Raw genomic sequence first — 27,548 nt, 5'->3', positions numbered from 1 at the left:
GCCCTGATAATACAGCAGTAACCAAAGTCATTCTTCTTGTAATGAAGCCAGTTCAGTGCAGTGAGACAGATCACGAAGCATCAAAATTAGGTAAGTGGTAGGTACAGGTTTGGAATTCAGGAAAGAGACCCAAGGTGTAAACAGAAAAAAATTGTACGTCATTGGCACAGAGATGGTACTTAACTGTGAAAGTGGGGACATTCCTCTAGGAAGAACTGGCCAAGGAGGCTGAGAAAGGATGGCCAGAAATGTAGAAGATGACCAGGGGATTGTGGTGTCTCCCCAAGTGAAGACACTGTGTCAAAGCCTTTGCCCCTTTCGTTAAGGCAGATGGTGGGTAAATGTGTTTTGTACTCATGGATGACATCAGTTGGGTAAGTCGGAGTGTCTGGAGCAGTCTAAGAAGGCCTCATGGAGGAAGGCTTGTTACCTGAGGGTGAAAAGGAATGGGATAAGAAAGGGAAATAATTGTTTAAGATGGGAAGGAAATGCAAACCAAGAACTAGAATAGGGAGTTGTTTATCTGACAGGCGTGGATAGAGTGCAGGGTGGTATTCGGGAGCAGTAGCCCATCAGTGGAGAGGGATGAAGCATCCCTGAATCTGGAGGCCCCGACCTGGATCAGGTCTGCCCTTATCCTGAAAACAGATAAAACACTGACGCTTGAAGCCAGTGGCTCTCAACTGTTGTGATTTTGCCCTCCCGGGGACGCTTGGCAATGTCTGCAGACGTTTTTGGTTATCTACAATGAGGTGCTATTGGCATTGAGTGGGTAGAGGCCAGGGATCCTCCTAAAACATCCTACAATGCACGAGACAGATCCTATCCAAAGAATTATCCGGCCCTAAATGTCAACGGCATTGAGGCTGAGAAACCCTACCCTCTTCTGCAGTGGGCACTTGGAGCTCTCCTTCTAATTGGTTGCTTTAATGTTTCAGATTCTTAACAATGAGCTGTTATTTCCTCCTTGCTTCTCCCCTCTGTCTTCTTTCTTGTACACATTAGAGTAGAAACATTTCAGCATCATATTCCATACATGACGGATGAGGGGATGGCGTTATTGGGTCTGGTGTTTTCCTAGCTTAATTTCTGAGATTCCGTCTTATTAAATATTGAGGTTTTCCTTCCTCTCTCCTATGTCTGTTCTGATCAAAGAAAAAGAAAAAAAGAGCAGTGTGATTAAATATAGCTTTGTGGGCCTTAATGTGATCTTAATTTTTTTTTTTTTAACGTTTATTTTTGAGACAGACAGAGACAGAGCATGAACGGGGGAAGGGCAGAGAGAGAGGGAGACACAGAACCGGAAGCAGGCTCCAGGATCTGAGCCATCAGCCCAGAGCCCGACGCGGGGCTCGAACTCACGGACCGCGAGATCGTGACCTGAGCTGAAGTCGGACGCTTAACCGACTGAGCCACCCAGGCGCCCCAAGGGCCTTAATGTGATCTTAATGGGATTACCTTATGCCAGATGCTAGTGAGGTATTTTTCATCCCCTGCAAAGTGTGACAGAAGGTGCGAGGCAGAGTGTCGTGTCGAGTTTTGTTCAAAGGACAGCAGAGTGTAAGAGCCACGTGTTTGCATCATAATCACAAACACTGAAACAAAAAGAGGCAATGTAGAAGGCAGAGATGGTCAGTTTCCAGAGTGAGGATTAGCAACTACAGAGAGAGCCTCAACTTTGTTCAATGTGCAGATGAGCAGCGTCTCCAGGAAGTAACTGTGTCTGTCTTTTCCAGTGCTACATGTTCCACATGTACGTCGGGGTACGTGCCGGAGGGGGTATCGGCGATGAAATCGAAGACCCAGCAGGCGACGAATATGAGATCTATCGAATCATCTTTGACATCACCTTCTTCTTCTTCGTGATTGTTATTCTCTTGGCCATAATTCAAGGTGAGCATCCTCCTTACTGGAGTTCAAGAGGATCTAGAATTTGAGCCATTTATTGTTCAAGTTAACACTTAAGGGCAGGTCAGAATGTCAAGTACTATCTGTAAAAAGGCAACGAGAACTTTTCTGTTCAGTGTTTCTCCATTAGAAATCTATAGGGGGGGGGGGATCAAAGGGGGCCCTGGTAAAGGGGAAGACGGATACAGATTTCTTTGGACTCTTTTCCCATTACCTAATGGAAAGAGCACTTTCTTCGCTGTGACTTTCTGCCCTGCCACTTATTAACTTTATAATGTTGGGTGGGTGAGCCATTTAACTCCTTTTGAGGGGCGCCTGGGTGGCTCAGTCGGTTAAGCGGCCGACGTCGGCTCAGGTCATGATCTCGCGGTCCGTGAGTTCGAGCCCCGCGTCAGGCTCTGTGCTGACAGCTCAGAGCCTGGAGCCTGCTTCAGATTCTATGTCTCCCTCTCTCTGCCCCTCCTTTGCTCGCACTCTGTCGCTCTCAAAAATAAACATTGGGGCGCCTGGGTGGCTCAGTCAGTTAAGTGTCCGACTTCGGCTCAGGTCACGATCTTGCGGTCCGTGAGTTTGAGCCCCGCGTCGGGCTCTGTGCTGACAGCTCAGAGCCTGGAGCCTGTTTCGGATTCTGTGTCTCCCTCTCTCTCTGACCCTCCCCCATTCATGCTCTGTCTCTTTCTGTCTCAAAAATAAAACATTAAAAAAAATTTTTTAAATAAACATTAAAAATTTTTTAATTTTTTTTTTTTAAAAAGAAGTGATGTACATATGAGTACTCAGCACAGTATCTGATGCCTCATAAAGAATCCTAAGGCTATCATTGTTGAGTACCTGCTATGTGCCTGGCACATGTTATTAACTCATTTTACCTTCATACACCCGTGAAAATAGTGGTGTTATTTACATTTGAAGAAACTGAGCCATAATACGTCTAAGTAACTTGGCCAAAGTGCACAGTCAAGAAGTGTCAGGGCTGGAATCCAAACTCAGGTTTTTGGACCCAGAGCCCTCAGTTGAAACCAGAGAGCCATCAGGGGGCCTGGGTGGCATGGTCGGCTGAGTGTCCAACCCTTGGTTTTGGCTCAGGTCATGGTCTCATGGTTTCCTGAGTTTGAGCTCTATTGGGCTCTGGGCTGACAGCACAGAGCCTGCTTGGGATATTCTCTCTGTCTCTCTGTCTCTGTCTCTCTCTGCTCCTCCCCCACTAATGCTGTCTCTGTCTCTCTCAAAAATAAAGAAGTTAAACTTAAAAAAAAAAAAAAACCAGAGAGCCATATTAACGTACCAGTTCTTCCCTTTACCCTAAGGAAACTTGGAATGTGGTGTTCTTCTCCCTCAGAAAAATCAGTCTTGTTACCTTTTTCTGCTCATACGTTTATCCTGGCTTGAATTAAATGTCTATAAATGTGTTATTATCCTCTAAGCTCTGCAGGCACAAAACGGTACTTTTTGTTTCCAGTAAAGTACATGAACAAGTCGACAAGATTCATAATCCATCCTTTTGTCTTTACTGAGTGTAACAATAACCTATTTTATAAGAGAGCAAACTCATAAAACACTCCGAAAAAGATGTGCAGCCAGTAAGTCACAGGAGGAAAACGAGCTGAGAGGAAACAACGCGGTGCAGTTAGCTCCTGGCTGACACAGTTAATAACAGGCCGGCAAGTTTACTTGTGAGGAACACGTAACGAGAATGAGTGGAGGCAGATTCCCCAGTTCATATGGTAACGTTTGATTTCCAAATCAGTACTTGAAAATGTTATCAGTAGACTTTCCTGCGCTTCGCCACCAGAAATCTCTATTGCTCTTTCTTGGAACAACGTGGCGGCTAACATACCAGGTGCATGTGCCGCGGTAACGAGCGGTTTTTCCTGCCCTGTCACTTCGTTTTGAAACCCCCTTCTCAGGGACGGTGTAAGCACAGTACCCGCTGTGCTTCTGCCCCCCAAGAGATAACGCTGCTGCCCTAGGAGGAGTATCAAGTGTGTGCCCACTCACGACTTCTCCCAACCTGGCTGTACATTTTCTCTTTCCTTGGGAGGACTAACCACAGGGCTGTGAGCTTCATTATTATTCTCTGGTTGATAAAGATTCGAGTGTGTTTTTATTTAACACCAGGTTTAATTATTGATGCTTTTGGAGAGCTAAGAGACCAACAGGAGCAAGTCAAAGAAGACATGGAGGTGAGTCTTGCCGCGTCTGACTCAGCTGTGTTGTTGTTGTTGTGGGCACTCATTTTTCCTACTGTCTTTATCAAAGAATCACGGCCGTGGGAGAAAGTAGGAAAAGGGCATGAGCAACGTGTGGCTTCCCCGGCCCGTTTTCCATCCGCGCAACGCATATCGTGTGGTAGGCAGGAAACATGGCGGACACCAGGGGCGTGCAAACAGTAATGTCTCCTGCTCCCTGAGGAGAACCACCCATTCAGAATGATGGATTCACTGACAAATAAGTAAACAGGAAATTGCAGAGCGGTGTGTTGAACCCTTTATAATAACTCATTGGAGAGATGTATAGTGTAACGTACAGCCTGTGGAAAATCAGAAACGGGTTTTAAGTAAGGTGATGGGGTTTGGCAGTGCATTAGCAACTAACAAGATCAGGGGCAGGGAAGTGGGCTGGGAGCATGTTTTAGGCAGGAGATGGTGAGGCTCTTGCGAAAGACGTCCACCGAAGATGTAGGAACCAGATGGATTCAAGCAGTACTTAGGCGCTGGCATGACAAGCAGCGGGTGATTGTCCATATGCAGAGGTGAGGTGTTTGGAGCAAGCGGGGACGCTACCCAGGTTTCCAGAGTCACAGCGATAAGTAACACAGAGGAGGGGCAGGTTCGTGGGTGAAGCTGCGAAGCATGAGCCTGTTTAGTCAAGACATCAAATGGTATAAAGACCTGTTGCCTTTCTGAATGCGGCCTTCCTGCTGTCCACAGTTGTTGATCAATAAGGCAGGGGGAATTGAATAAATTATCTTAATCATCTTGAGTCCAGGCCCTAGAATCTAAGGCATCATAAATATGCCTCCGATGGCATTAAACAGTTGCTAATTTGCAAGCAGGATGAGCATCTGGAGCCACACGAGGGCAATAACTATCACATTTGCTTGAGTTGATACATGTGAAATTCTCATAATGAAACGGGAGGCCTGCTTCTCCTTAGCTTTTGTGTGCTGGTCCTGCACACCACGGACCTAAGCAGGTGCTCTGAGAGATCTGGTTAGAACAAGCAAGGGGCACAAAGAACAGGCACCTCATTCCTGGAGTAGAAAGTTCTGATGATGAATGTTCATTGGTTAATTCTGCACCCGTGGCGGACCCTCTCTCAGTCATTGATCGAACACCCCACAGCTTGATATTTGATTTGGCTCTCTCCAGATGGGAGTAATCTGGACCTCCCCCCCCCCCCCCCCCCCGGTCATCAGACTTTGTTCCAGTAGGTACCAAGCTGGTGGTTTCAGCTGAGGGCACATTGAGTCCCGTCTACATAACTTGAGTTAATGTCATGAACAAGACTGATGGCTAAGTCTGGGCACTCTCACTTAAGCTGGAGGAAATAAGGAAAAGACAGTGCTTTTCAGCCATCGTGATCCTGTACGCTTTTTCCTACATGTGAACTTGTTGCTGGTACCTATGTCATTTAAACCTCCAGCCAGATATAGTTGTGGCAACAGTTAAATTAGTGTTCATGTGTTTGGCACAGCCTTCTGTCGTGATCTTCTACAAACATCGAGTAAGCATAGCAGCTGCCCCCTAAGTGGTGAGTTGTGTGTTCCTTTGTTTTGCTTTCTGAAATCTGACATGTAAATATTTCCCTTTGTCTTCTAGACCAAATGTTTCATCTGCGGGATAGGCAACGATTACTTCGACACAGTGCCACATGGCTTTGAAACCCACACTTTACAGGAACACAACCTGGCCAATTACCTGTGAGTGTGCCTGACTCAGACTCTCCAGCCCCTCCTTATACCCGCCAGTGAGTGCCCCCTGTTAGCAAGCTTGAGAGGCAGAAGAGACATAGCTTCCTTTTTTTATACTGTTGAACTCAGGCTTCGTCTGTCTCTTTGAGAGAAAGACCCACAGCTAGCGGTCCCCTTGTCCTCAGGAGGTATGTGTATCTGGTATGCGGTGTGGTATCAGACGGGTATGTGATAAGAAAAGAACTTGCAGCCCTTCATGTGAATGATACCTTCTAGAACACGAAATGGAAAGGTGGAAAATGATAAGTGAAATACATCCTCAGCCTCTCAGAGAGCCTTGGCCGTGTTTCCCATTTCAAGAAGGCAGACTCCAGATGCCTCCTAGGGACTCGGGAATCTCCATCTTCATTTTCTGAGGACGTACAGATCTCTTTAGGCCCAATTATCCTCTTTAGGCACTGTGTTCTAACATGATTCAAAGTTGCATTTTTTTTAACACATAGAAATCTGGCTGTTGCTGTAGGACTAGCCCAAGCTGCAGTTTGCTAAAAAATTATTCTTGGTTTCTAACCCAATTTTGCTATCAAACAGAAGAGAGGCAGAGTAGCACTGTAGCAAAAAGAAAAGAAAAAAGCAGGCTTCGGCATTCACAACTGTGGGACATTAGGCAAGTTATTTAAACTTTTTAATCCCTGCTTTTCTAAATGGGGATTGTGATTCCTGCCCCATGAGTGGCTAAGTGCGATCTGACACGAAACCTGATGTACAGCAGCTCCCGAGAGGTATAACTTGATCTGTGCACGCCCACATTGTAGCTACTTTGAAAACGTACTTTTTAAAAATGGTTAAGCTTTTGGTTCCCGTGGTGTCTTTTGCCTTGCAGTTTTGATACGTTTCTCCGCTCTGCCAACAGTGTGCAGTTAGCCCGTAGCCAGATCAGAAGTTATCTGTGAACGCTGACATTTCCATACAACCCATTTCTGATTCGTCTCTCTGTATCTGTAGGTTTTTTCTGATGTATCTCATAAACAAAGATGAAACAGAGCACACGGGACAGGTAGGTAAACAGCGACCATACACTGTCTTCTGAGAGAAGTGACAGAGAATATGGACATGGTGGGGAAAATGTGTGCATTAAACCTGAAGAGTTGGGATTACTTTCAGATATAGTATCTTAACAAAAAATTCCTGTTATCCCAGACGAGCGTGCAAAGATTGCCTTTGTCGAGAAAGTAAAATCGTAAGTTCACATAAAAAATGTAAGCTTTTAATTAGCTAAAAACGCAAGGCTTTGTGTTCTGATAAGTATAATGTCCTTGATTGCTTAATCAGATAGCAGATGGTTTCAGATGAGTTCCAGCCCACAATATTAGGATCAATTAAAAATAATTGTGTATGAAATATCTACGGTTCTCCTTAAGTATTTGAAATTCTCCCTCCACAAATATTCACCTCCGATTGTTAGCAGTTTGAATTTGAAGGATACAATTAATAATTTCCTTAAGAGAACCCATCAAATCATATGCCACAAATAGTGTTTTTAATCATCACTGTATTATGGTCCAGATGAAGATGGATTATTAATAGAAATATGAGGTCTGGTATAGCTAGGCACTCTCTAGATGAATTTGGGCTTTTCGAATCATGTAATTATGTGTACTTACACAGTTACATGGGTATGTGATATATATATATATATATATGCAACAAATGTGTGTTTTTATCTTGTATTTTGTGGTAATGCACAGATCCTGGGGAAACACATGATGTTAATACATTTCCTTTACGTTGACAGGAATCTTATGTCTGGAAGATGTATCAAGAAAGGTGCTGGGAATTCTTCCCAGCAGGGGATTGTTTCCGGAAACAGTATGAAGACCAGCTAAATTAAACTCAGACTCCAGTCACCTCTGAAAACCAAAACATACACATTCACTCTTTCTGTCTGTTTCGGTCTCTGTCTCTCTCTGACTCTCTCTCTCTCTCTGCTCTCTTGGAGACATCCTGCTGAATTTGTGAATTGCCAGCATTATATGCTTTCTGGGAGCAGTGAACTCGGTTTCTGAAGACCCGACTGTGCTTTTCCCCCCCACCTTGTGTATTTTCTTTGAGAATAAAGACTGAAGAATATTCTAGATTCATACACAGACAACACAGGAACTCTGGAAAGGACACCATTTCGGACACTCTCAGTCATAACGCAAATGGACCGATTTCCTTCTGAGACTCCTGGAAGTCCCCTTGAGCTATGGGACAGTCACAGAGACGCGTGACAGCCACACTCATCCGGCCCCTTTATTTCGCCATCCTGAGAGGAACTCTCTAATGGTCACAGAGCACTGTAGCACTTAAGAGATTGCCGTGGACACCACTTACGAAGGGAAATAGTGCCTTACTATATGTGGGTTGAGCTATGCAGAAGATGTGTGCATGAAAAAAAAATCTTTATTTTCTTCATGTCAATCTTTTTTTCCTCAGATTGATTTTGTGTGTGTTTTTTTTTTTTCCTTTATTCTTTTCTCTGGTGGGGGAGGGTGAGAAAAGCAGTTTGCGTGCACCTTTTTAAAAAAAAAAAAGACGGGTGGCCTGTCTCAGGACGAGAGGAGGCTCTTCTCATTCACTAAATTCACATTTACCCTCCCCATGTGATCGTGCTCTTATTTTGGTAATGCTCTGGTGCAACACTGCGACTTTATGAAATCTTTGTATGAAAACACAAAGACTGCAAAAAAAAAATACACTTTCAAAAGAAATAATTCATTGCATGTTCATTATGCAAGTTTAAAAGAACAAAGAAAACCTCCAGAAGCAAGTTGATGAACGTGAGAGACCTTTCATGATAATTCTACTCATAGTAATAAAGTGTCGTGGGCTTAATTGTATATTTGGAGCCAGTGTCATCCACCAACAATGTGATACGTTATGAACTTGACAGTAGTTTTGGGTTTTTCTCTTTCTTTTGGCCACCTGTGATCAGTTGCTGATTAAGGACTTCTCGTCCGGCCATTTTTTTAATATCAAAGCTGAAGCAATATCCATTCAGGGAGTTCATCAGATGCATCAAAAACCACGGGTGATAATTACCAGTCACTCCATTTTGAGTCCTTTTAAATGTAATGCTTATCTTTACAAATAAAAAGACAGATTCAGAATGGAAGCAAGATCATTTTGCAAACATTGGAGCTCTTTTATTACAAGTCTGCTTGTTAATTTTAGAATTGGAAAACTGCTCTGATTAAACTATTTAACTAACTTTCTCACTCTCTTCTTTCTCCATTTCATGTATAGTTGGGAGGCATTATAAAACCTTGAGCTGTTAACTTGAGAGGGGTCTGGGGCAATGCAAACCCTGCCCTATGGCCTTTAATGCCTTTAGATTTCCTTGTGGCCCAGCAAGCTTGCTGCCTTTATGATGACGGAAACTCAGAGTCAGCAGGCAGTTTGAACCACCTAGCCTCACCCCTGCCCTTTCCCTGACTCGGGGACATCAGGAGTTCGTTAAAACCACCAATGACAGAAGGATCACTGTCTCCCAAATCATTTAATTTTTATACAGCTTTCATTCTAGAAGGTTCTTCCTTGCTCAGGACAGTTTTTTCCCCCTGTAATAGTACGGATTCATTTTCTGCCTTCATATGAAAGAGAACTGGTACACTAACTAGCAAGTGGTGTTATTAGATACTCAGACACTAATCGAACATTCGCCGTGTTCCAAGCCCAGGGCTGGGTATCACCTGTCATTTTTCAACTTGTTGACGCAACATGAGAGCTATGGTACCTAGAGTTTGCATTTGTCTTTTGGGATCATTTTTATTTGGGAGAAGGAATAGAGTCAATTCAACCACACCATGGGAATTCCCAAGCCTGCCCAGGGAGGTGATCTTATGTTCTGAGGTGTCTGAATAAAATAAATCAGATCAGCTCCATAAAACATCAAAAAGCATGTTCCCCTTTGCCACAAAACTGCAGAGGAAGCATACAGTGAAAAGGAATACATATTTCTCCAGGACATAAAATCTGATAGATTTGGGTCTTCATGCATAAAGCAAAGTCAGATTTGATATGAAACAACAGTACAGGTGAGAGGTGAGAGAACAAATCCCTAGTCATCTCCTGGCCTGGATTTTGCAGACTTGTTGACTCTCCTAATCACTCCTGGCTTTAGTGCCTGGGAAGGTGACAGTGCTCACAGAGAAACAGAAAAAGGCTGAATTCTGGAAAAAGAGCTTCCTCCACCCTTGAACTTTGGGCATCGGCGTTGGAGGAAGAGTAAGGGAGCAAAGCCAGTCACTTTAGAAAGCCACCCACTGCCCAGCCTTATTGTGGCTGACACTTAGAGGAGATCACCTCTCTATTCCCTTCTCGAGTCCTCAAGAGAAGAGGGGCTTTTATGTATCAGCATTATTAATTCTCCCAGGAAATGTCACATGAATCTCAAACAACGTGGCTCACCCACTTCTCTGATTAAAATCTGGACTGATTGACTCAAACTCAAGAAATGCCATCCCTTTCGAGATTTTGTATTAGACAATCATTCAAACATTCACAAAATAATGTCTGCATATTTCTGTTTTAACACAGACATTTTTCTGCCATTCTTATTTCCCCTCTCTCTGTCTCTCTCTTCCCAGAAATCTCTCTTGATCCTACTCCATTAAATACATTTAGAATCATGGTTGAAGATTTCCAGATGCACTAAATGGTACTTAGTCCTTGGACTGATCGTCATTTTTCTCACATAGAAGAGGCAGTTCTTAGTTCCTCAAAACCTTATTTAAAAGTCATATTGTAATGAAAATTACATTCTTCGCCATTGCAAAGGCATAGCTGTGAAAATGATTTTTTTTTTCACTACGTTGCTTTACTGGGGAAGTGTTCCTGTTTTCTTAAACTCCAATTTTCTGGGTGAATATACCAATATGGCCTCCCTCCCCTTTGCTAAAAAGGGCTTTAGGTGGCCATCAGTGTGGCCAGTGCCTCGTTTACTCAGGACACAGTAAAGGAGAACTTTAAACAAATGTGTTTAGTACATTTACCAAGCATGGAATTCATGTAAACTTGACATGGATACGTTTGGACAGTTAGACATTCTCCAAATTATTTTATAAATATTGTATGGTGAAGAGGATGACCTCCCTATCACCTTACTGGTGATGTTTCTATCCAACATTCTGAAATAGCTGTGACAAAACCTGGAAAATATCATCTCACATTGGTACAAGTGCATGGATGGCACCTGGGTTTTTTAATAGCCATAAATGTAACACATTTTTAATAGTTATTTATTTTGAAAGAGAGCAGGGAAGAGGGAGAGAGAGAATCCCAAGCAGGCTCTGTGCTGTTAGCACGGAACCCAACATGAAGCTCAGTCTCATGAACTGTGAGATCACGACCTGAGCTGGAATAGAGTCGGGTGCTTAACCAACTGAGCCACCCTGCCCCTGATTACACATTTCTCTTTTTTAAGTTTATTTTGAGAGTGTGAGAAAGAGTGTGCATGTGCAGGGGAGGGGCACAGAGAGAGAGAGAGAGAGAGAGAGAGAGAATCCCAAGCAGGCCCCACAATGTCAGCACAGAACCCAATTCCGGGCTCAAACTCACAAACCCTGAGATCATGACCTGAGCCAAAATCAAGAGTCAGATGCCAAACAGACTGAGCCACCCAGGCGCCCCAACACATTTCTTAATAGGACGAGGTCAGAACCCATCATATCATCTAGACTTCTAGTATTCAACTGTGTAGCTAATATGAGTGCTAAACAGCTGAGTAAGTCCTTAAAGTTCCATGTTCCCCAAATGGCAGAGTATTTATAATGTCACAACTCAGTATAGTGAGCAGAAGCACTATTCTCTTCGTATGTATGACATTCAAGGCCTTCTAGAACGTTCGCGCTGGAAAGGATTTAAGCAATCATGTTTCGGATGAGCAATCTAGGCAGGTTAAATGCCTTTGCAGAACTGCCCGGTTCAGTGGGAGAGCTGGAGCTTTCTCTAAAAAGCCAAATTTCTGTTTAAACTTTTTCCTATTGTGGTCAGATTGGCTTGAAAAGTTAACAGGCACTTTATGACCCAGCAGAAATGAAACAGGAAAGCAGGTAGTTACAAAAGCTTTGATGAAATGTCACTGGTACTCACCTTCTGCGCCTTTGATAAGGGGACTTCTGGAAGTGATTATCAAATGAAGAGCTGGTGTCAAAATGCACTATTTCTGAAAAAAACAAACAGCATTTAATCCAAGACAGGAGGTGAAGTTTCATTCACCTCGATATTTTATTTCAGTATCTACCTCACTTCTTGATGGAGTTCTACTGAATGTTTCCTTGGTTTTCCTAATGGTCCATAAGTTACTTAATTGTAGCTAAAAGATCTGGACCCAGTTGTAATATTCATCATGATTAAAATACTTTGGATTCATGGGCACCTGGGTGACTCAGTTGGTTAAGCATGTGATTTCGACTCAGGTCATGATCTCACACTCCATGAGTTTGAGCCCCAAGTCGGGCTCTGCGCTGACAGCTCAGAGCCTGGAGCCTGCTTCGGATTCTGAGTCTCCCTCTCTCTCTGCCCCTCCCCCACTCACACTCTGTCCCTCTCTCTGTCCAAAATAAAAATAAACATTAAAAATTTTTTTAAAAATAATTTGGATTCATATTTTCTTAAACATTTTGGATATCCTCAGTTGAGGAAAGTTTTAGGGAATCAAAGAATCGTACGTGTTAGCACGTCAACAGTGTTTTAATGGCAAAAGTGTTTTAATGGCAAAGGAGCAACGGATTTCCCTGTCTTGTCCACCATCTCCCACACACCCACAGTGTTCCAATTCCTACCACACATCATAAAATTTATTTTTCAAGAAATTTGTGTGATCTATGTGTCCTCCCTTTGCATTAAGTGTGGCTAAATGGGCCTTTCAATTTTTGTCTGTAGAGAAAAAATTTATAGAGACCTGGCTAACATTACTATTATAAAGTGTAATGCTTCTAACATGAACAATACTATATTAACACACAAGTAGAAACACTAGCATTAATAACTTTTTTCAAAAGATCACCAGACCTGGAAGTTATTGTACATTGTAGTTTGAATCACCTGCAGTTTTCAACCTAATTTCCAAAATCGTGTTAACATTAGGTAGACCTAATATTTTATATGCAAATTCAGAAATATAGGAAGATATAATGTCACGAAGAAAAGTAATGGATGATCTTAAGATGTCATATTCTTTACTCGCAGAAAGAGAAATTGGAGATATCTATTTAGCTTTTTATATTAGGACCAAGCTAAGGGCCTTCCTCCCACATAAAATAAAGATGAATAGAGCAGAAGCCTAGGCAAGATATTATATTATAAATAAAAATTCATAGCCAGATAATTGTCATTTTATTCTTTATTTTTATATATACAGAAGAGAAAAAATTACTTAAGCAGTTTTTCACCAGTGAGATAAACTGCTAGAAACTCTTTATCATTTCGTTTGAAGAGTATAAATCGTGAAATGACTGCCTGCATATAAAATGTCATGAAGGCTAAGTTTAGAATGAGCTGTGGAAGAATGCTACACACAAAAAATAATTTATATTCTATACTAGGCATAATGTCAGGAAAGGAACGACATTATTTATGCTGGCTAGTGACTACATGGTATTGTCATAGCCTGGGTTCTCCAGAATGCAGCCGGCAGCAAGGATGGAGGTGATTCTGCTTTATCAGGAGAGCCAAGCAACAAGGGTGAGTCAGGGAAGGATGTGTAGCAATGCAAACTAATGCATGCAGGCAATGGCTGTGCCCCATCACAAGCAAGGAAGAGAAAAAGGTACCACACAGGTGTATCCAGTTGTCATGCTGGGACCTCCCATGACATTCTGTGAAAACAAATTGTATGTTACAATAGTCCAAGGGAAGGAGATAGGGCAGGGAGTGAATCTGTCATTTCTCCTCATCTCTTGTTTCCCACTGGTCAGAATTCACCTCGAGGTGTATCAAGTACCCTTCCATCTGCCAGACTGAATCCTCTGGCCTGTAAGACCCCACCCTGAATATCAGATCCATACACTGTAGTGGGCAGGTGGATCCAAGCTGGCAGGTAGGAAGTGGGGCCGCTTAGCTCGAGTGTGGGAGGGCCCAAGGTGTCAAGAGCAAGAGGTTGGTCAGCCTTTGACCAAGGAGAAAGCAGAACTGTGAGGGCCCAAAAATGTTTTCTGGTGCAGGAGGCTGAGGCAGAACCAAAGGCTGGAGACCCCAGAAGCAAGTAGCATGAAAGAAATCTGAACATGTGCATGAGGTTTGAGTCTGATACAAGTGTCTACCATGTAAGTTTTCATTTGATTCTTGGACACTTGAAATATTTAATAATCAAAAACGAAAGACAAGGAAAAAGTAGCTTCGAGGCGTGGTTAAACATGGCCTCATGCTAACAGGTCACAGAAAAAGAACAAAGCTTTCTTAACATTTACGTTACTTTCATGTTCTCCAACAAGGAGAATGGTTCAGTTAATTATTGAATGAAAGCATAGATGGTCTGCTCATCAAATCTGAAAAATACAAGTCTTTAAGATGTGAGAGGAAAAAGAAACCTTTTTTGTTCCTAAAAGTTAATGACCACTTTTCAGAAGTAATATATAGAGGTATTTCTTTCTAATGGCCTTTTTAAAAAAGGTTTTCTTTGAGAGACAGAGACAGACAGAGACAGACAGAGAGAGAGAGAGAGAGAGAGAGAGGCAGAGAGAATCCCAAGCAGGCTCTGCACTGTTAGCGCGCACACAGCCCAACGCGGGGCTCGATCTCACAAACTGTGAGGTCATGACCTGAGCCGAAATGAAAAGTCGGACGCCTAACTGAGCCACCCAGGCACTCCACTGGATGGCCTTTTAATACTTCTGCCCAACAGTGATTTGGGCAAACTGGGAAGGTGTTACTCCCCTGAGAAGTATTTAAGTAGAGACTATATGGCAATTTTTCAGTCTTCCTAGGAAAGGTTTTCTCAGTATAGGAGCATAAATCATCTGGGAATTGGTAAGTATTTCAGATTCCTCAGCCATGCCCCCAAATATTCTGATTTGGAAGGTCTGATAAGGCCAGGGAGTCTGTATCTCGAATCAGTATCCAGTCTTCACTAATACACAGTACTTGTGGTAAGTGGTTCACTGACTACAGTTTAAGGGAACGTTGCATTAATGATCTTGAAGCCCCTAAGGTCATATGACTATTTGACAAGGACATGATGCGTTGGCCTTCAGTGTGATGTGTTAGAGCACAAACCTGAGAGTCAGGTGATCTGGATTTGAGCCCCAGCTCTAGAACTTACCAGCCATATATATTTGATAAATTTATTAACTTGCATTGATGAATTCATTTAACCTGGCTAAGGCTTGATTACTTTTTCTGATATTAATGGCAGAATTCTGAGGATGAAAGTTTATGCAAAGATTAAGAATTGATAACACGATTCAAAGCAAGGGACTTGACATTATTAACTTGTGCAATGTAACAAAATGAGATTTGTGCAAGAGATAACCACTCCTAAACCTAAAGTTTTCCTAAGACTAAGGGAAATTTTTATCAGTTCAGTGTATTCATAATTGTACAATTCAGTGCCTTAACTTTTGAATAGTTGCCTCGTTGAGCAATCTAGAATGGTGCATTTTCTCTGTAATTCTGATAGTTTAGTTGTTTCTACTTTATTCTCTGTGCTTGTAAAAGAGAATATTTAGATTTTATGTTTATTATCTTTTTTAATTATTTAATGTTTAGTTTTTGAGAAAGAGTGTCAGTGGAGGAGGGGAAGGGAGAGAGGGAGACACAGAAGCTGAAGCAGGCTCCAGGCTCTGAGCTGTTGTGACAGCACAGAGCCTGATGTGGGGCTCTAACTCACACACCACGAGATCATGACCTGAGCTGAAGTCGGACACTCAACAAACTGAGCCACCCAGGCACCTCTCATTTCATGTCTGTTTATAGGATTCCGGTTGTTTCTCTGAGAAAGTACTAAAAGGGTAAGTAATATTAGGTTTCCAGGGAACCTGAGTCCATCCAGGTCCAAGATCAAAAAGCAGTCAATTATTGACCACTTACTTTGAATTTCATTTTTGGCTGTAATACTGGATAAAGGGACCACTAAGGAAAAAGGAATCAGCAAGTCCTTTGTTAAAGGTCATAAGTTGGAAGGAAGGTGAGCAGATGGGAATGATGACCCTGTTTCTTCCCAACCCTGATATAAAAATCAAAAGGCTAAAAGCTGATTAGGAACTAGAGAATAGGGACCATGATTATAAGGACTTTTCCACTTTTGCACATTTGTCATTATTGTTAGCCCTGTCTGCCATTTTGCCAGTTGAAACAAAAATTCTTGTAAAAGTTGGAAATATTTCAAAAAGAATGATAAGTAAAATTGAACATAGCAAAATTTATGGATGTAGCTAAAGCAATAAGTAGAGGCACATTTATAGCTTAAATGCCTGTGTATTTATAAGATTTAAAATCAATTGTGCAGGTTTCTATATTTAGAAATTAGAATAGAAATAAGAAATTAAACCCAAAGTAGAAGAAAGATGTGAGCTGAAATCAATAAAATTAAAAAAAAAAATAAAGAGTAATGAGGCCAACATTGGTTCTTTGAAGGGGATAAAAAAAAAAAAAAAGGTTGATAAATCCATAGCAACACTGTTTAAGCATGAAAAAAGGGGAAGAGAAAAGCATGATTTATTAGTATCAGGAATGAAAGAAAGGATATCACTCTGGATACTGTAGATGTCCATAGGACATTATGTACTATCAACAACTATCTGACAATAAACTTGACACTTTAGTTTTTCTAAAATGAAATGGACAGATTCCTGAAAAACACAACACCATACTGACAAAATAGTTAAAAAATGTAAGTAGCCCTAAATTTACTGAAGTCATTGGATCTGTTATAAAAATTATTCCTTAAAAAGTGGTTGTACTGGTTAATTCTACCCAACTGTGTGTCTTCCTTACTATTTCAAGTGTCCTTTTGTTCTAGTTTCAATTATTCTTGCATAAGAAGAGCCTTTCTATATAGTTCAAAGATGGTCAGCAATGAAGTAACCATGTCCTTGACTTTGTGATTGTTACAGAGGTAGATAGTTGACTAAAGATGGTCCATCAGAAGTAAGCTTGGGACTCTTATTGTATAGTTATGGGACTTGATATGATATATCCCCTTGGCTATGAATCCCCTTGTATCTGAATGACAAGCACTGAGCTCTCACGGTTCAGACAGACATTTTGCTACTGCAAGAGAAGGCAGTCCAAGAATGATGCTGACAGAAGGGGAAGGCAGAAGGAAGAAGCACAGAGAAATGGAGCTATGTTCCTAATACCATCATGAACATCTAGACTACACTGTCATCAGAAGCCTGCCATACATTTCTTCATTTACAGAAAACACTAACATTTTCATTACTGCTTAACCTGGTTTGAACTAATTTTCTGTTCCTTGCAGTAAGAAGTGTTGAACAAATCCTACATTTGGACCATGTTTAAATCACTAAAACTTCAAAATGTTTTAATCTATAATACAGCAAGCCCCCCATCCTCATTTATTATCTTTCCCCAAACTCCCAATTTCTCTAATGCTTTAATTCTTTTCAGATAAGACCTAAATCATTTTCATGAGTTCCAAAAAATAATGCCTATTGGAGTTTTGATTATAATTGTGCTAAAGTTATTGATTATAGAAAATTGACATCCTTATAGTTATCAAACTAGAAACATGTTGGATGTTCAGTTTGTTTATTTTGTCTTCAAACTGAGTGGCTTAAACAGAAATTTATCATGTCAGTTCATTCTGAAATCACACTTCCCCTTAAAGCTGTGAGGGACAGTGCCCTATGCCTGTCCCATGCCTCTCTCACCCAGCTGCCCATGGTTGCTGGCGATCTTTGATATGGCATCACTATGTCAATGCAACTTTAACCTCCACATAGCATTCTCACAGTGTGCATGTCCATATTTCCTTTTTATTATAAGGTCACCTGTCATTCTGGATTAGGGCCCACCCACTATAATGATCTCATTGTAATTTGATTACCTCCTTAAAGGCCCCATCTCGAAAAAAGGCCACATTATGAGGTACTGGGGGCTAGGGTACCAACATATCTTTTGTTATAGGAACACAATTTAACCCATAACAGTCCTGAAATAATGATTTTTGATTTCTTCATCTAGATCAGTATTTCTCAAACTGATCTTCAAGGATATAATTGTTGGTGTCAGTGAATTCTTTATAAAAATTTAAATTTTAATATTTCATTTCAAACTCAATATCAATCAACTATTTAAGATAGTGCTGGTTAACTTCCCTTACTCAAAACAATAGCATCACCTTGTCTAAGTTAACTACATGTTGCCAGGAGTCCAAGGGGGCCTTCGGTGGTTAGTGTTCTGTGCAAAGAGAACCAGAGGAGGAAAGCTGCAGAGAAAGAAAGCTCTGAAGGTGCATGGAGGGTCCCCTCCAGTCTTTAACTGGGTAAGGATCAACAGAGGCCCGTGATGAAAATACCTGAGGTCAGGAAAAGAAACATCTGAAAGAATTTCCTCAGGCTGAAGGCAGAAAAGAGACTCATCAGAAGAGAATGCTTAGAGAGATCGAAAGTATGGCAAGAATTTAAACCAGTGGTGCTGGCTTTTAAAATTTTTCTTCTATGTTTACTTTTGAGAGAGGGAGGGAGGGAGGGAGGGAGGGAGGGAGGGAGAGAGAGAGAGAGAGAGAGAGCGCGCGCGCGCGCAAGCGAGCAAGCGAGCAGGGGAGGAGCAGAGAAAGAGGGAGACAGAGGATCTGAAGTGCGCTGCTCCCAGAGAGTGGAGAGCCTGATGCAGGGCTCAAACCAGGACATCATGACCCGAACCAAAGTCAGACGCTTAACCGGCTCAGTCCCCCATGGGTGCCCCAGTGCTGGCTTTAAACATAGAGAATACCTGGGACAGGAAATGCAAGGGCCCTCCAGAAGCTGAGAATGACCCTGACCAATCGCCAGAAAGGAAATAGGAACGTTAACCTATAGCTGCACAGAAGTAAATTCTGCGGTGTCCTGACTGAGCTTGGAAGTGTATTCCTCCCCAGGGACTCCACAGAGGAAGGCATCCCTGCCAACACCTGGAGTTCAACGTGTGAGACGCAAAGTTTGTTTATTATTTTAATATGAAATTTATTGTCAAATTGGTTATCATACAATACCCAATGCTCATCCCAACAGGTGCCCTCCTCAATGCCCAACACCCACCCTCCCCTCCCTCCAACCTCCCATCAACCCTCAGTTTATTCTGTTTTTAAGAGTCTCTTATGGTTTGGCTACCTCCCTCTCTTTTTTTTTTCCTTCCCCTCCCCCCTGGTCTTCTGCTAAGTTTCTCAGGATCCACATGTGAATGAAAACATATGGTATCTGTCTTTCTCTGTAGGACTTATTTCACTTAGCATAACACTCTCCAGTTCCAGCCATGTTGCTACAAAAGGCCATATTTCATTCTTTCTCATTGCCAAGTAGTATTCCATTGTATATATAAACCACAATTTCTGTGTCCATTCGTCAGTTGATTGACATTTAGGCTCTTTCCATAATTTGGCTATTGTTGAAAGTGCTGCTGTAAACATTGGGGTACAAGTGCCCCTATGCATCAGCACTCCCATATTCCTTGGGTAAATTCCTAGCAGTGCTATTGCTGGGTCACAGGGTAGACCTGTTTTTAATTTTTTGAGGAAACTCCACAGTTTTCCAGAACGGCTGCACCAGTTTACATTCCCACCAACAGTGCAAGAGGGTTCCCGTTTCTCCACGTCCTCTCCAGCATCTATAGTCTCCTGATTTGTTCATTTTAGCCACTCTGACTGGCATGAGGTGATATCTGAGTGTGGTTTTGATTTGTATTTCCCTGATGAGGAGCGACATTGAGCATCTTTTCATGTGCCTGTTGGTCATCCGGATGTCTTCTTTAGAGGAGTGTCTATTCATGTTTTCTGCCCATTTCTTCACTGGATTATTTGTTTTTCGGGTGTGGAGTTTGGTGAGCTCTTTATAGATTTTGGATACTAGCCCTTTGTCCGATATGTCATTTGCAAATATCTTTTCCCATTCTGTTGGTTGCCTTTTAGTTTTGTTGGTTGCTTCCTTTACAGTGCAGAAGATTTTTATCTTCATAAGATCCCAATAGTTCATTTTTGCTTTTAATTCCCTTGCCTTTGGAGATGTGTCAAGTCAGAAATTGCTGAGAGAGGCAAAGTTTAAAATCCCTGAATCAGGGGATGCCAGGACTTCTGACCAACGGAAGTTTGAGGTAATAAATGAGTGTTGTTTAAAATGCCAAATCTGTAGTAATTTGTTCTGATACCAAGAGAAAACAAGTACCAGGAGAGACACAGTAAAGTAATAATACAGTGTCTGAGATGACGAGTAGGTGAGATGGAATTAATGAAAGCTTAGACTATAAAAGAAAAGACTAGTGAACTTGAAGAAATCACAGCAAAAAATACTGAAAGTAAGTCATGGAGAGAGAAGAGACTGAAAATGGGGACTTTATTTAAAAAATGAATAGGGACACCTGGGTGGCTCAGCTGGTTAAGTGTCCAACTTCAGCTCAGGTCATGATCTCGTGGTTTGTGAGTTTGAGCCCCATGTTGGGCTCTGTGCTGATAGCTCGGAGCTTGGAGCCTGCTTTGGATTCTGTGTCTCCCTCTCTCTCTGCCCCTCCCCCACTCATGCTCTGTCTCTCTAAAAAAATAAATAAAATAAAATTTAAAAAAAATTTTAAAAAAAACAGAAAATGAGTAAATCACACAAAAAATACACAATCTCTCTGTAAAAAAATAAATAAAATTAAAAAAAATTTTTTAAAAACAGAAAATGAGTGAAGCACACAAAAAATACACAATCATCTCAATAGATGCAGAAAAACCATTTAGCAAACTCCAATACGGTTTCATGATAAAAACACTTAACAAACAAGAAATAGGAATTTCCTCAACCTGATAACAACATCTTCAAAAACCTCTCAATTAACATCATAATTAGTGGTGGAAGACAGAATGCTTTGCCCCTAATATCAAGAACAAAATTAAAATGTCCATTCTCACCACCATTTCTGTTCAACTTTCTATTAGAGGACCTACCCAGAGAAACTAGGCAAGAAAAAGAAATAAAAGGCAACCAGACTGAAAAGGAAGGAGTAAAACTATCCATATTCACAGTGGCCAAACCTAGGGGATATATGTATGTTTACACACACACACACACATGCACACTTACATCCACATCTACATTTCTATATTTCTACATATTGAAAATGATGAATTCAACTGATATCTCCAACTCCAGTCCAACACCACAGAGTTAATTCTAGAATGTCCCCTGTCATATTTGTAAGTTTTTTGTCCAACAGTTCAAAACCTGGGTCCCTTTATTCTGAATTTATTTGTTAGATTAATAATAATGTGTAACCAATCTTCCATTGCCACACCATCCTCCATTTGGCCACTCTTGTCACTCCACTCAGGCTGGGATATCCCTAGAATGCTGTTCTTTCCTATGCAGCCATCCCCATGTCCACTCACTGCTGCTACGAGGCTGGCTACTTTCCTCCAATCTGGACACCTTTCTCATCCCTCAACAGCCCTCTCTGGTCTGCTCCCACCCCTCCCAACCCCCCAGACTTAACTCTCACTCTCCCATGAAGCTGTCCTCACTTCTTTGGGATTCCTACAGCCCACACAGGGATGCTACCACTGCCCTCTCCTCACCCAGATGCCATACCTAATGGTTCTGAGGCTGAATTATTAAGAAAGGATAGATAGAACAAAGGAAGGAAGGGAAGAAGGTAAGTAGGAAGGAAGGAAATAAGAAGGACTCTGTTACCCAACTATTCCTTACTTTCTTGCCAATTCATCAAGGCTGTTTAATAAAATGAATTTTATGCATTAATGATATCTATAAAGGTGATCACATGCATTCTCTGTAAACCAGAAATTCCCTTACTAGGCATATACTCAACGGTACATATGGGGGAAAACATATACAATAGTTTCCATAGAAGTATAGTCTGTAATATCTAAACGCCGCAGAGAAATGTCCGTCCACAATTAAGTCAATTCTATCTTTAGGTTCTATATTCACACAATGGAATACTACACCCCAATGAAAATGAATGAACTACTGCACACGAATAATATGGATGAATCTCAGTCGAGTGAAAGAAGCTAGATCTGAAAACAATAAACACTGCATGATTCCCAATGGGCAAAAGTAATCTATGGTTTTAAAGTCTACTGGAGGGAAGAAGAGAGGGTTTGTGGCTCAGTGGGAGCACAGCCTGGCTTTGGAAATGCAAGTGGGGTTACAGATGTTGATATGGGTGTTTATTATCCACATGTGTTCCTTTAGGCTAATTAACTATATACTTACTGGACTGTTTTTCTCCATGCATGATAAACTTTAATGAAAATGTTTATTTAAGCCAAAATCGATTTTTATATTTCATTCAGGGTTTTTATTTGTCTTACCAGGAACAGATGGTGACAATGGGTAGCCTACTTCATTGCCAGAAATGAAGTCCCCTCCCTGTACTTACCACTTGACTGAAACATTTTTACAAGGCAAGATGTAATCAGACCTAGGAAACGGTGATTGAACCAGGGGAACTACGTGCAATTTCTCTTAGCGCCGAGTTCCAGGCTGGATGTCTGTCTCCTGGGGGATCACAGACAGAGGACACCAGCAAGGAGCAGCGGCGAAGTCTCCTGCCAAGCGTGTTTGACTCCACCTCCACTTTGCATGCATATACCGTGTTCAGCTCCTCATAAAATTATCGTGCGATCATGGGTGCACCAAGTGGAGACAATTTGACTGCTTAACTGAAGAAGATACATAAATGAACGTGGGACAGGACTTCTCCTTGCTGTGGTGAGCATGGCATACATCACCTATGTTGCACCAATTCTGATTTTTTTCTTTCTCAGTTCATATTTTGAAATTTTTCTGAAGGGTCCTCACTCCTGACTCCTATAGGCACGGTTTCTTTTTCTCCCCGCCTCACCACCGCTTTTAAAAAAGACTGTGATGACTCCCTGATTGTTGAGTACTCTGGGGTTTAATTTATTTGTAAGGATGGGGTTTTGCAGGCACTTTGTTATTATGCTTCCCCCCCTAGTCGTTTTTTAAGCCTATCTTGAATGTAGGCACTACTTTTTGGTTTGGAAAATGAAGGAGGGGCTAAACACCTATTTTCTCCATAGGTGTTAGGATTGGTTTGGTAGATATCCCATTGGATTAGTCATCCAAGTGTCCAAGAAAGGATGTAACTTATTTGTCTTGGTGGCTGCTTCAAGTATTATTATGAAACTCTCATTTCAAACTGTGTGTCACAGTCCTGTTAGTTACAAGCAATAGAGAAGAGGTTTTAAAGATTTGACATTAGGCAGTCCAAGCTGTGAATGTAGGCCTCATTATTCTGTTCATTCATTCGTTCATTTAAGCATCATTCATTTGTTCAGTACATAGTTACTAAATATCTTTATTTGCCAAGCATTAGACTAGGTACTATGAACATGGGGTGAATGAAACTGAATATGATACATTTCCCAACCTTTTAAATCTGTTTTCTCCTCTGTAGAATGAAAATAACAATGTCTGACTTCCTTGCATTGTCAGAAGACTTACATGAGATAAAACATCCAACATTACTGTGTGCCTGAACAATGCTCAGTAAATATTACTCTTTATCATACCTGTTAATAATCTGTATCCATGCTTCAAGCAGGTGGTAAATCAAATGTACTGAATCCTCCTTGCTGTTTTTTGTTGTTTCTATACTTTAAAATACTGAAACATCTAATGTGGTTAGGGTCTCTGATTACATTATAACAATCTTCACAATGAGACTGTCATAAATTGTGTGTGCCTCAGCTTTTCTTGGTATTTAAGAGAAAGTTTATGGTCTTTCTATTCATTTATTATTTTATTGGCTTACTGGAAGCTGATAACCTCTAAAAGTTTCTCCTGTGTTCCTTGATTAAAATTTGTCTTCTATATGATCTGCATCTGATGTTCCCAAGTCAATTATAAAGCATTGTGTATTTTTAAAATTTATCTTTTTAATCCCCTTGATAAGAATTTAAAGAAGTTGATCAGATATATAAACATGTTGGCAGGCTGGTTTTAAGTGGAAGCCTCCTACAGCGTCTCTCTCTCTCTCTCTCTCTCTCTCACACCCCAATCTTACTTTTCCTGTTATTACCAAGCTCAGTCTGCACTTTTTGCCATGCCTTCATTCCAGAACAGCAAATGTGAATCTTCTCAATTATTATTGAAGCAGGAGAGGAAAGTCATAACTTTCTTTTCTTATCCTTAATCATTTTTTTGAGTTACAGCCAAACGGATCTATAGCTTACCGCTAAATCCCTCATTCATACAGACATGCCTTTAGCATAACCCCCTTATCATTATCTTGCGTGCAGCTTCTAAAATAAACTTCTAAATAGCCTTTGTTTCTTAAGGCCTTGACCTTGTCTATCTCTCTCTGGACACATTGTCTTCTGTCTTTACTCCCCATACTATATAAAGATGACTAATCTTACAAATGTTCCTTTCTACTTTCTGTCCTACCTCCAACATTCTGCCTCCACCATACACACCTGCTTCACTCAATCATTCTCTCGCTGGGTCTCCCTTCTGCCTTTCTCTTTCTCCACAGTGTCATCTGGGATATCGACTTTGCTCAAATTCCCATTGTCTCAGAGCAGAAATAGCAAAGACAAATACCATAGCATCTGTTCTCCTCCAGAAATTGTAACGCACTTGCAAGACTTTTAAGGGTTACAGGCTGACTCTTCTAAGGCAAATATCCTACTATCGCATCCTAAGGTCAGGCTCTCTTCCTGAAAACAACCTCAGAATGAGAAATTGCAGCTGATGAAAACTACAAGCACGTGTCTACAGTTTATATAGTTAAATAGCTCACTTTTCTGTGAGCTAGAGGATTGTTGTTTTTCTTCAGGGCAACGCAAAGTGTTCTTTCATTAACTTAGAAGGTGAAGGTCATGTTTTCTCTACAGATCTGAATGTAAACCTCTCCTGTCAGTTATCATGCGTGTGACTTTTAACCAGAGTCTAGTAATTGATTTCTGAAGACACTCTGGCCTTTACATATTTGCCTGCTTTACTTAGTGTAATTTCCTCTTGTTCTTCAAATACATGATTAGCCACAATGTGATAAGTATATAAATCAACTCCCTGCCCTCTGGAATCGTGCACATTTAAATTTAGACTCTAAATTACTTTTGTTACGCCGAAGAAATATAAAAATGCTCTGTCTGAATCACAAGTAAGCCACTTCAGAAGCAGACAACGGTCTCCTTCATTGTCAGAAGAAAATATTTCCCCCAGGACTTTCTGGTTTGTAAGGCAGCATTCTCTCTGTGCCTCCATCATCTCAGGTTTGAAATCATCCCACTCCCTACTCTAAAGGGGATTCAGAATCCGCGGCAGAAGCTTTCCAACCAGCCACGAGCTTCCACTGGACAGTGTCAAGGTGCTTTAAGCAAACTCCTAATGCTTTGGGGAGTGGGGACATCTCATTGCTCCTTGACTTGACTCCATGCCTCCTTCCCCAACTCAACACTCCCCTTAAATGTGTTCTGCGATATGTTCGCGTGCAGGTTCAAATGATTTGAGAGTTTTACAATGTTATTTGAAATAATCGATACACCAAGAGTGTCGTTGAGAATCACTTTTGATGTTCCTTCTAGCCTTTAGTTCAAAATGAGTAGCACCAGATATAGGGTTTGAGAAAGGGCTGTATCCTTTGTGAAATTAGACTGGAAGGAGAATTAAAAGGGCTGATGGTTCACATGCCAATTTGATCTCTAATGCGCTGGTCCCCTCCGCTCCTACTCAGGTGTCTACCAGCTTCAGGCTGCTACTTCTGACAGTGCAGTGCCTGGATTACGCCATCTACCTGGTGCTTCCTGCTCTGGGCTTTTCTGGCTCTGCAGCATGACATGCCTGAGGTTTCTATCACCTACAAGGTTACTCATACACCTCCTACCCCAAGGTGCAACCCGGGAGCCAAGTCCTATGACTGATAGGGAACCACAGTCAATGGATGCACGCTGTCTCCTACTTCCCCGGGGAGGACATTCAGAGTCCTGTGTTGGCAAGATCCTCAGAAAATGCCACAGTGTTGCCAAACCCTGAAATGAGATTCGTGTGTCCGATGCACAGTAAGCAAATCTCTGAAACATCAAGTTTGAAGCAGAGAAAGCTTTATTACTGGAAGGGCAGCCAATGAGAAGGCAGGGGATTGGTCCCAAATCTGCCTTGTCCTGTTGAGCCTAGGAACGCTTTATGTATGATCTGCAATGTACGTGGAGGTTAGGGAAGGACCTGGAAAGGCTTCGAAAGTTCTTGAGATTATAGGCTATTTTTGGCACCCTAGCACTCTCTGGGGGTCCTGGTTTATCACTTGTCAACCTCATGTCTGATATGGGTCTTGCAAGATAGATATTATCAATGGCATCCCAACCCTGGTCCCCGTAATTTACTGCAGGAAAAAGAGCAGAAGGAGAAGATTAATAATTCTTGCAAGGTGGTGGAGAAATGTGCCTGTGTGCAGCACATGAAGTTACTATGGAGAGAGAGCGCAGGAAAGGTTTAAGTGAATGAAGAAACATAGACCCAGGCTCAGTAGGTGGAACGCCTGTGCACCAGAACAGTGGTGAACTTGGCAACATGCCTGTGCATTACCTCTCACTCCATCCTTTTATCCTCACCTTGGTGTCTTACTCTTGTCCCTGGGTTTACATGTCCCGCCAACAGGCAAACTACCTGCCCAGCAGATTTTGTCTCAGTCTTAGCTTATAGAGGAACCGTGCCTAAGACACCAATGGTTTACCCAGTCCAAAAATTGCTCGTTTAGACCAACTGTATACTTTGGACTTCTCTTTCTACCAGTTCTCTTCTTTGGAGAGAAAAGGGAAGAAGGACTCGACTAGCATCGGCACAGAAGGAGCCACGAGACCACCCCGCCACATAGACACGTTAGCGAACAAAAGATTCACCAACTAATCATACTCTCATGAAGGAAAGCAAATCAGTAATTAGGATAAAATCTCCCGAGAGAGTGGGGGGGAAGGGAGGAGAGAAGGGAAAGGACTTTAACAAATGCATATTTAATGACTTAGCAAGATAAGATAATTAGGCATAGTCAACTGAACTGTGGGTAGGAGGGAGGGTGGAAAGCCTGTCACAACTGAGAGATCAAAGCTCATTTATAAAGTAATTAAGTCTCAAGTGCTGTTGTGGCCCAAAGAGATTTAACTTTAAAAAAACAAAAATTTAATCTTTGACTCAACTTTTGAAAAGCTGGTTATGTCTAAGCCTTAAGGCAAGTTAGCCAAGAGAGGTTCAGGTAGAAATCCCCATGGAGTAGGGTGTGGGCACTTGGCAGGAATTGGGCTCTCCCTGAGCTTGCAACCAGGTGGACAAGAAAGTGAACTTGGGGCAGGCTCTCTGCTAGATGTTTGAAATACATTCTCTGTTTATTCCCACAACAACCCCTGGAAGCAGATGGACCTACCTCCACTGCAGAAACAAGCTGGAAGCTGGTTGGATTATTTGAACTCAGTTATGTTTCACTTTAAGACTTGGGTCCCAGGGTGCCCAGCACACGTTGACATCAGCTCAACTTTAATCATTCCTTGCTGAAACAGGAAGAGGATATG

General features: G+C 41.7%; 1 protein-coding gene and 1 long non-coding RNA gene across 12 annotated transcripts in view; one reads left to right on the top strand and one right to left on the bottom strand.

Moving 5' to 3' along the window:
• Positions 1-9,074, top strand: part of RYR2 (ryanodine receptor 2) — a 756,924-nt gene extending 747,850 nt beyond the window's left edge. For all 11 annotated transcript variants that reach the window (XM_043596215.1, XM_043596214.1, XM_043596207.1 and 8 more), the window contains 5 exons: positions 1,737-1,893; positions 4,027-4,091; positions 5,730-5,830; positions 6,827-6,878; positions 7,617-9,074. In XM_043596215.1, the coding sequence (XP_043452150.1) occupies positions 1,737-1,893; positions 4,027-4,091; positions 5,730-5,830; positions 6,827-6,878; positions 7,617-7,712 (471 nt within the window). In that variant the 3' untranslated portion in view covers positions 7,713-9,074. The remainder of the gene's footprint in view (positions 1-1,736; positions 1,894-4,026; positions 4,092-5,729; positions 5,831-6,826; positions 6,879-7,616) is intronic.
• LOC122492694 lies at positions 138-27,548 on the bottom strand. Its single transcript, XR_006299735.1, has 3 exons — positions 27,404-27,548; positions 11,957-12,029; positions 138-430 (listed from the first exon to the last, which is right to left on the bottom strand). It is a non-coding gene; the product is annotated as an uncharacterized LOC122492694 (long non-coding RNA).

The sequence above is a fragment of the Prionailurus bengalensis genome, chromosome D2 (assembly GCF_016509475.1).
Source record: "Prionailurus bengalensis isolate Pbe53 chromosome D2, Fcat_Pben_1.1_paternal_pri, whole genome shotgun sequence".
NCBI lineage: Eukaryota > Metazoa > Chordata > Mammalia > Carnivora > Felidae > Prionailurus > Prionailurus bengalensis.
This window is presented reverse-complemented; position numbering and strand designations above follow the sequence as displayed.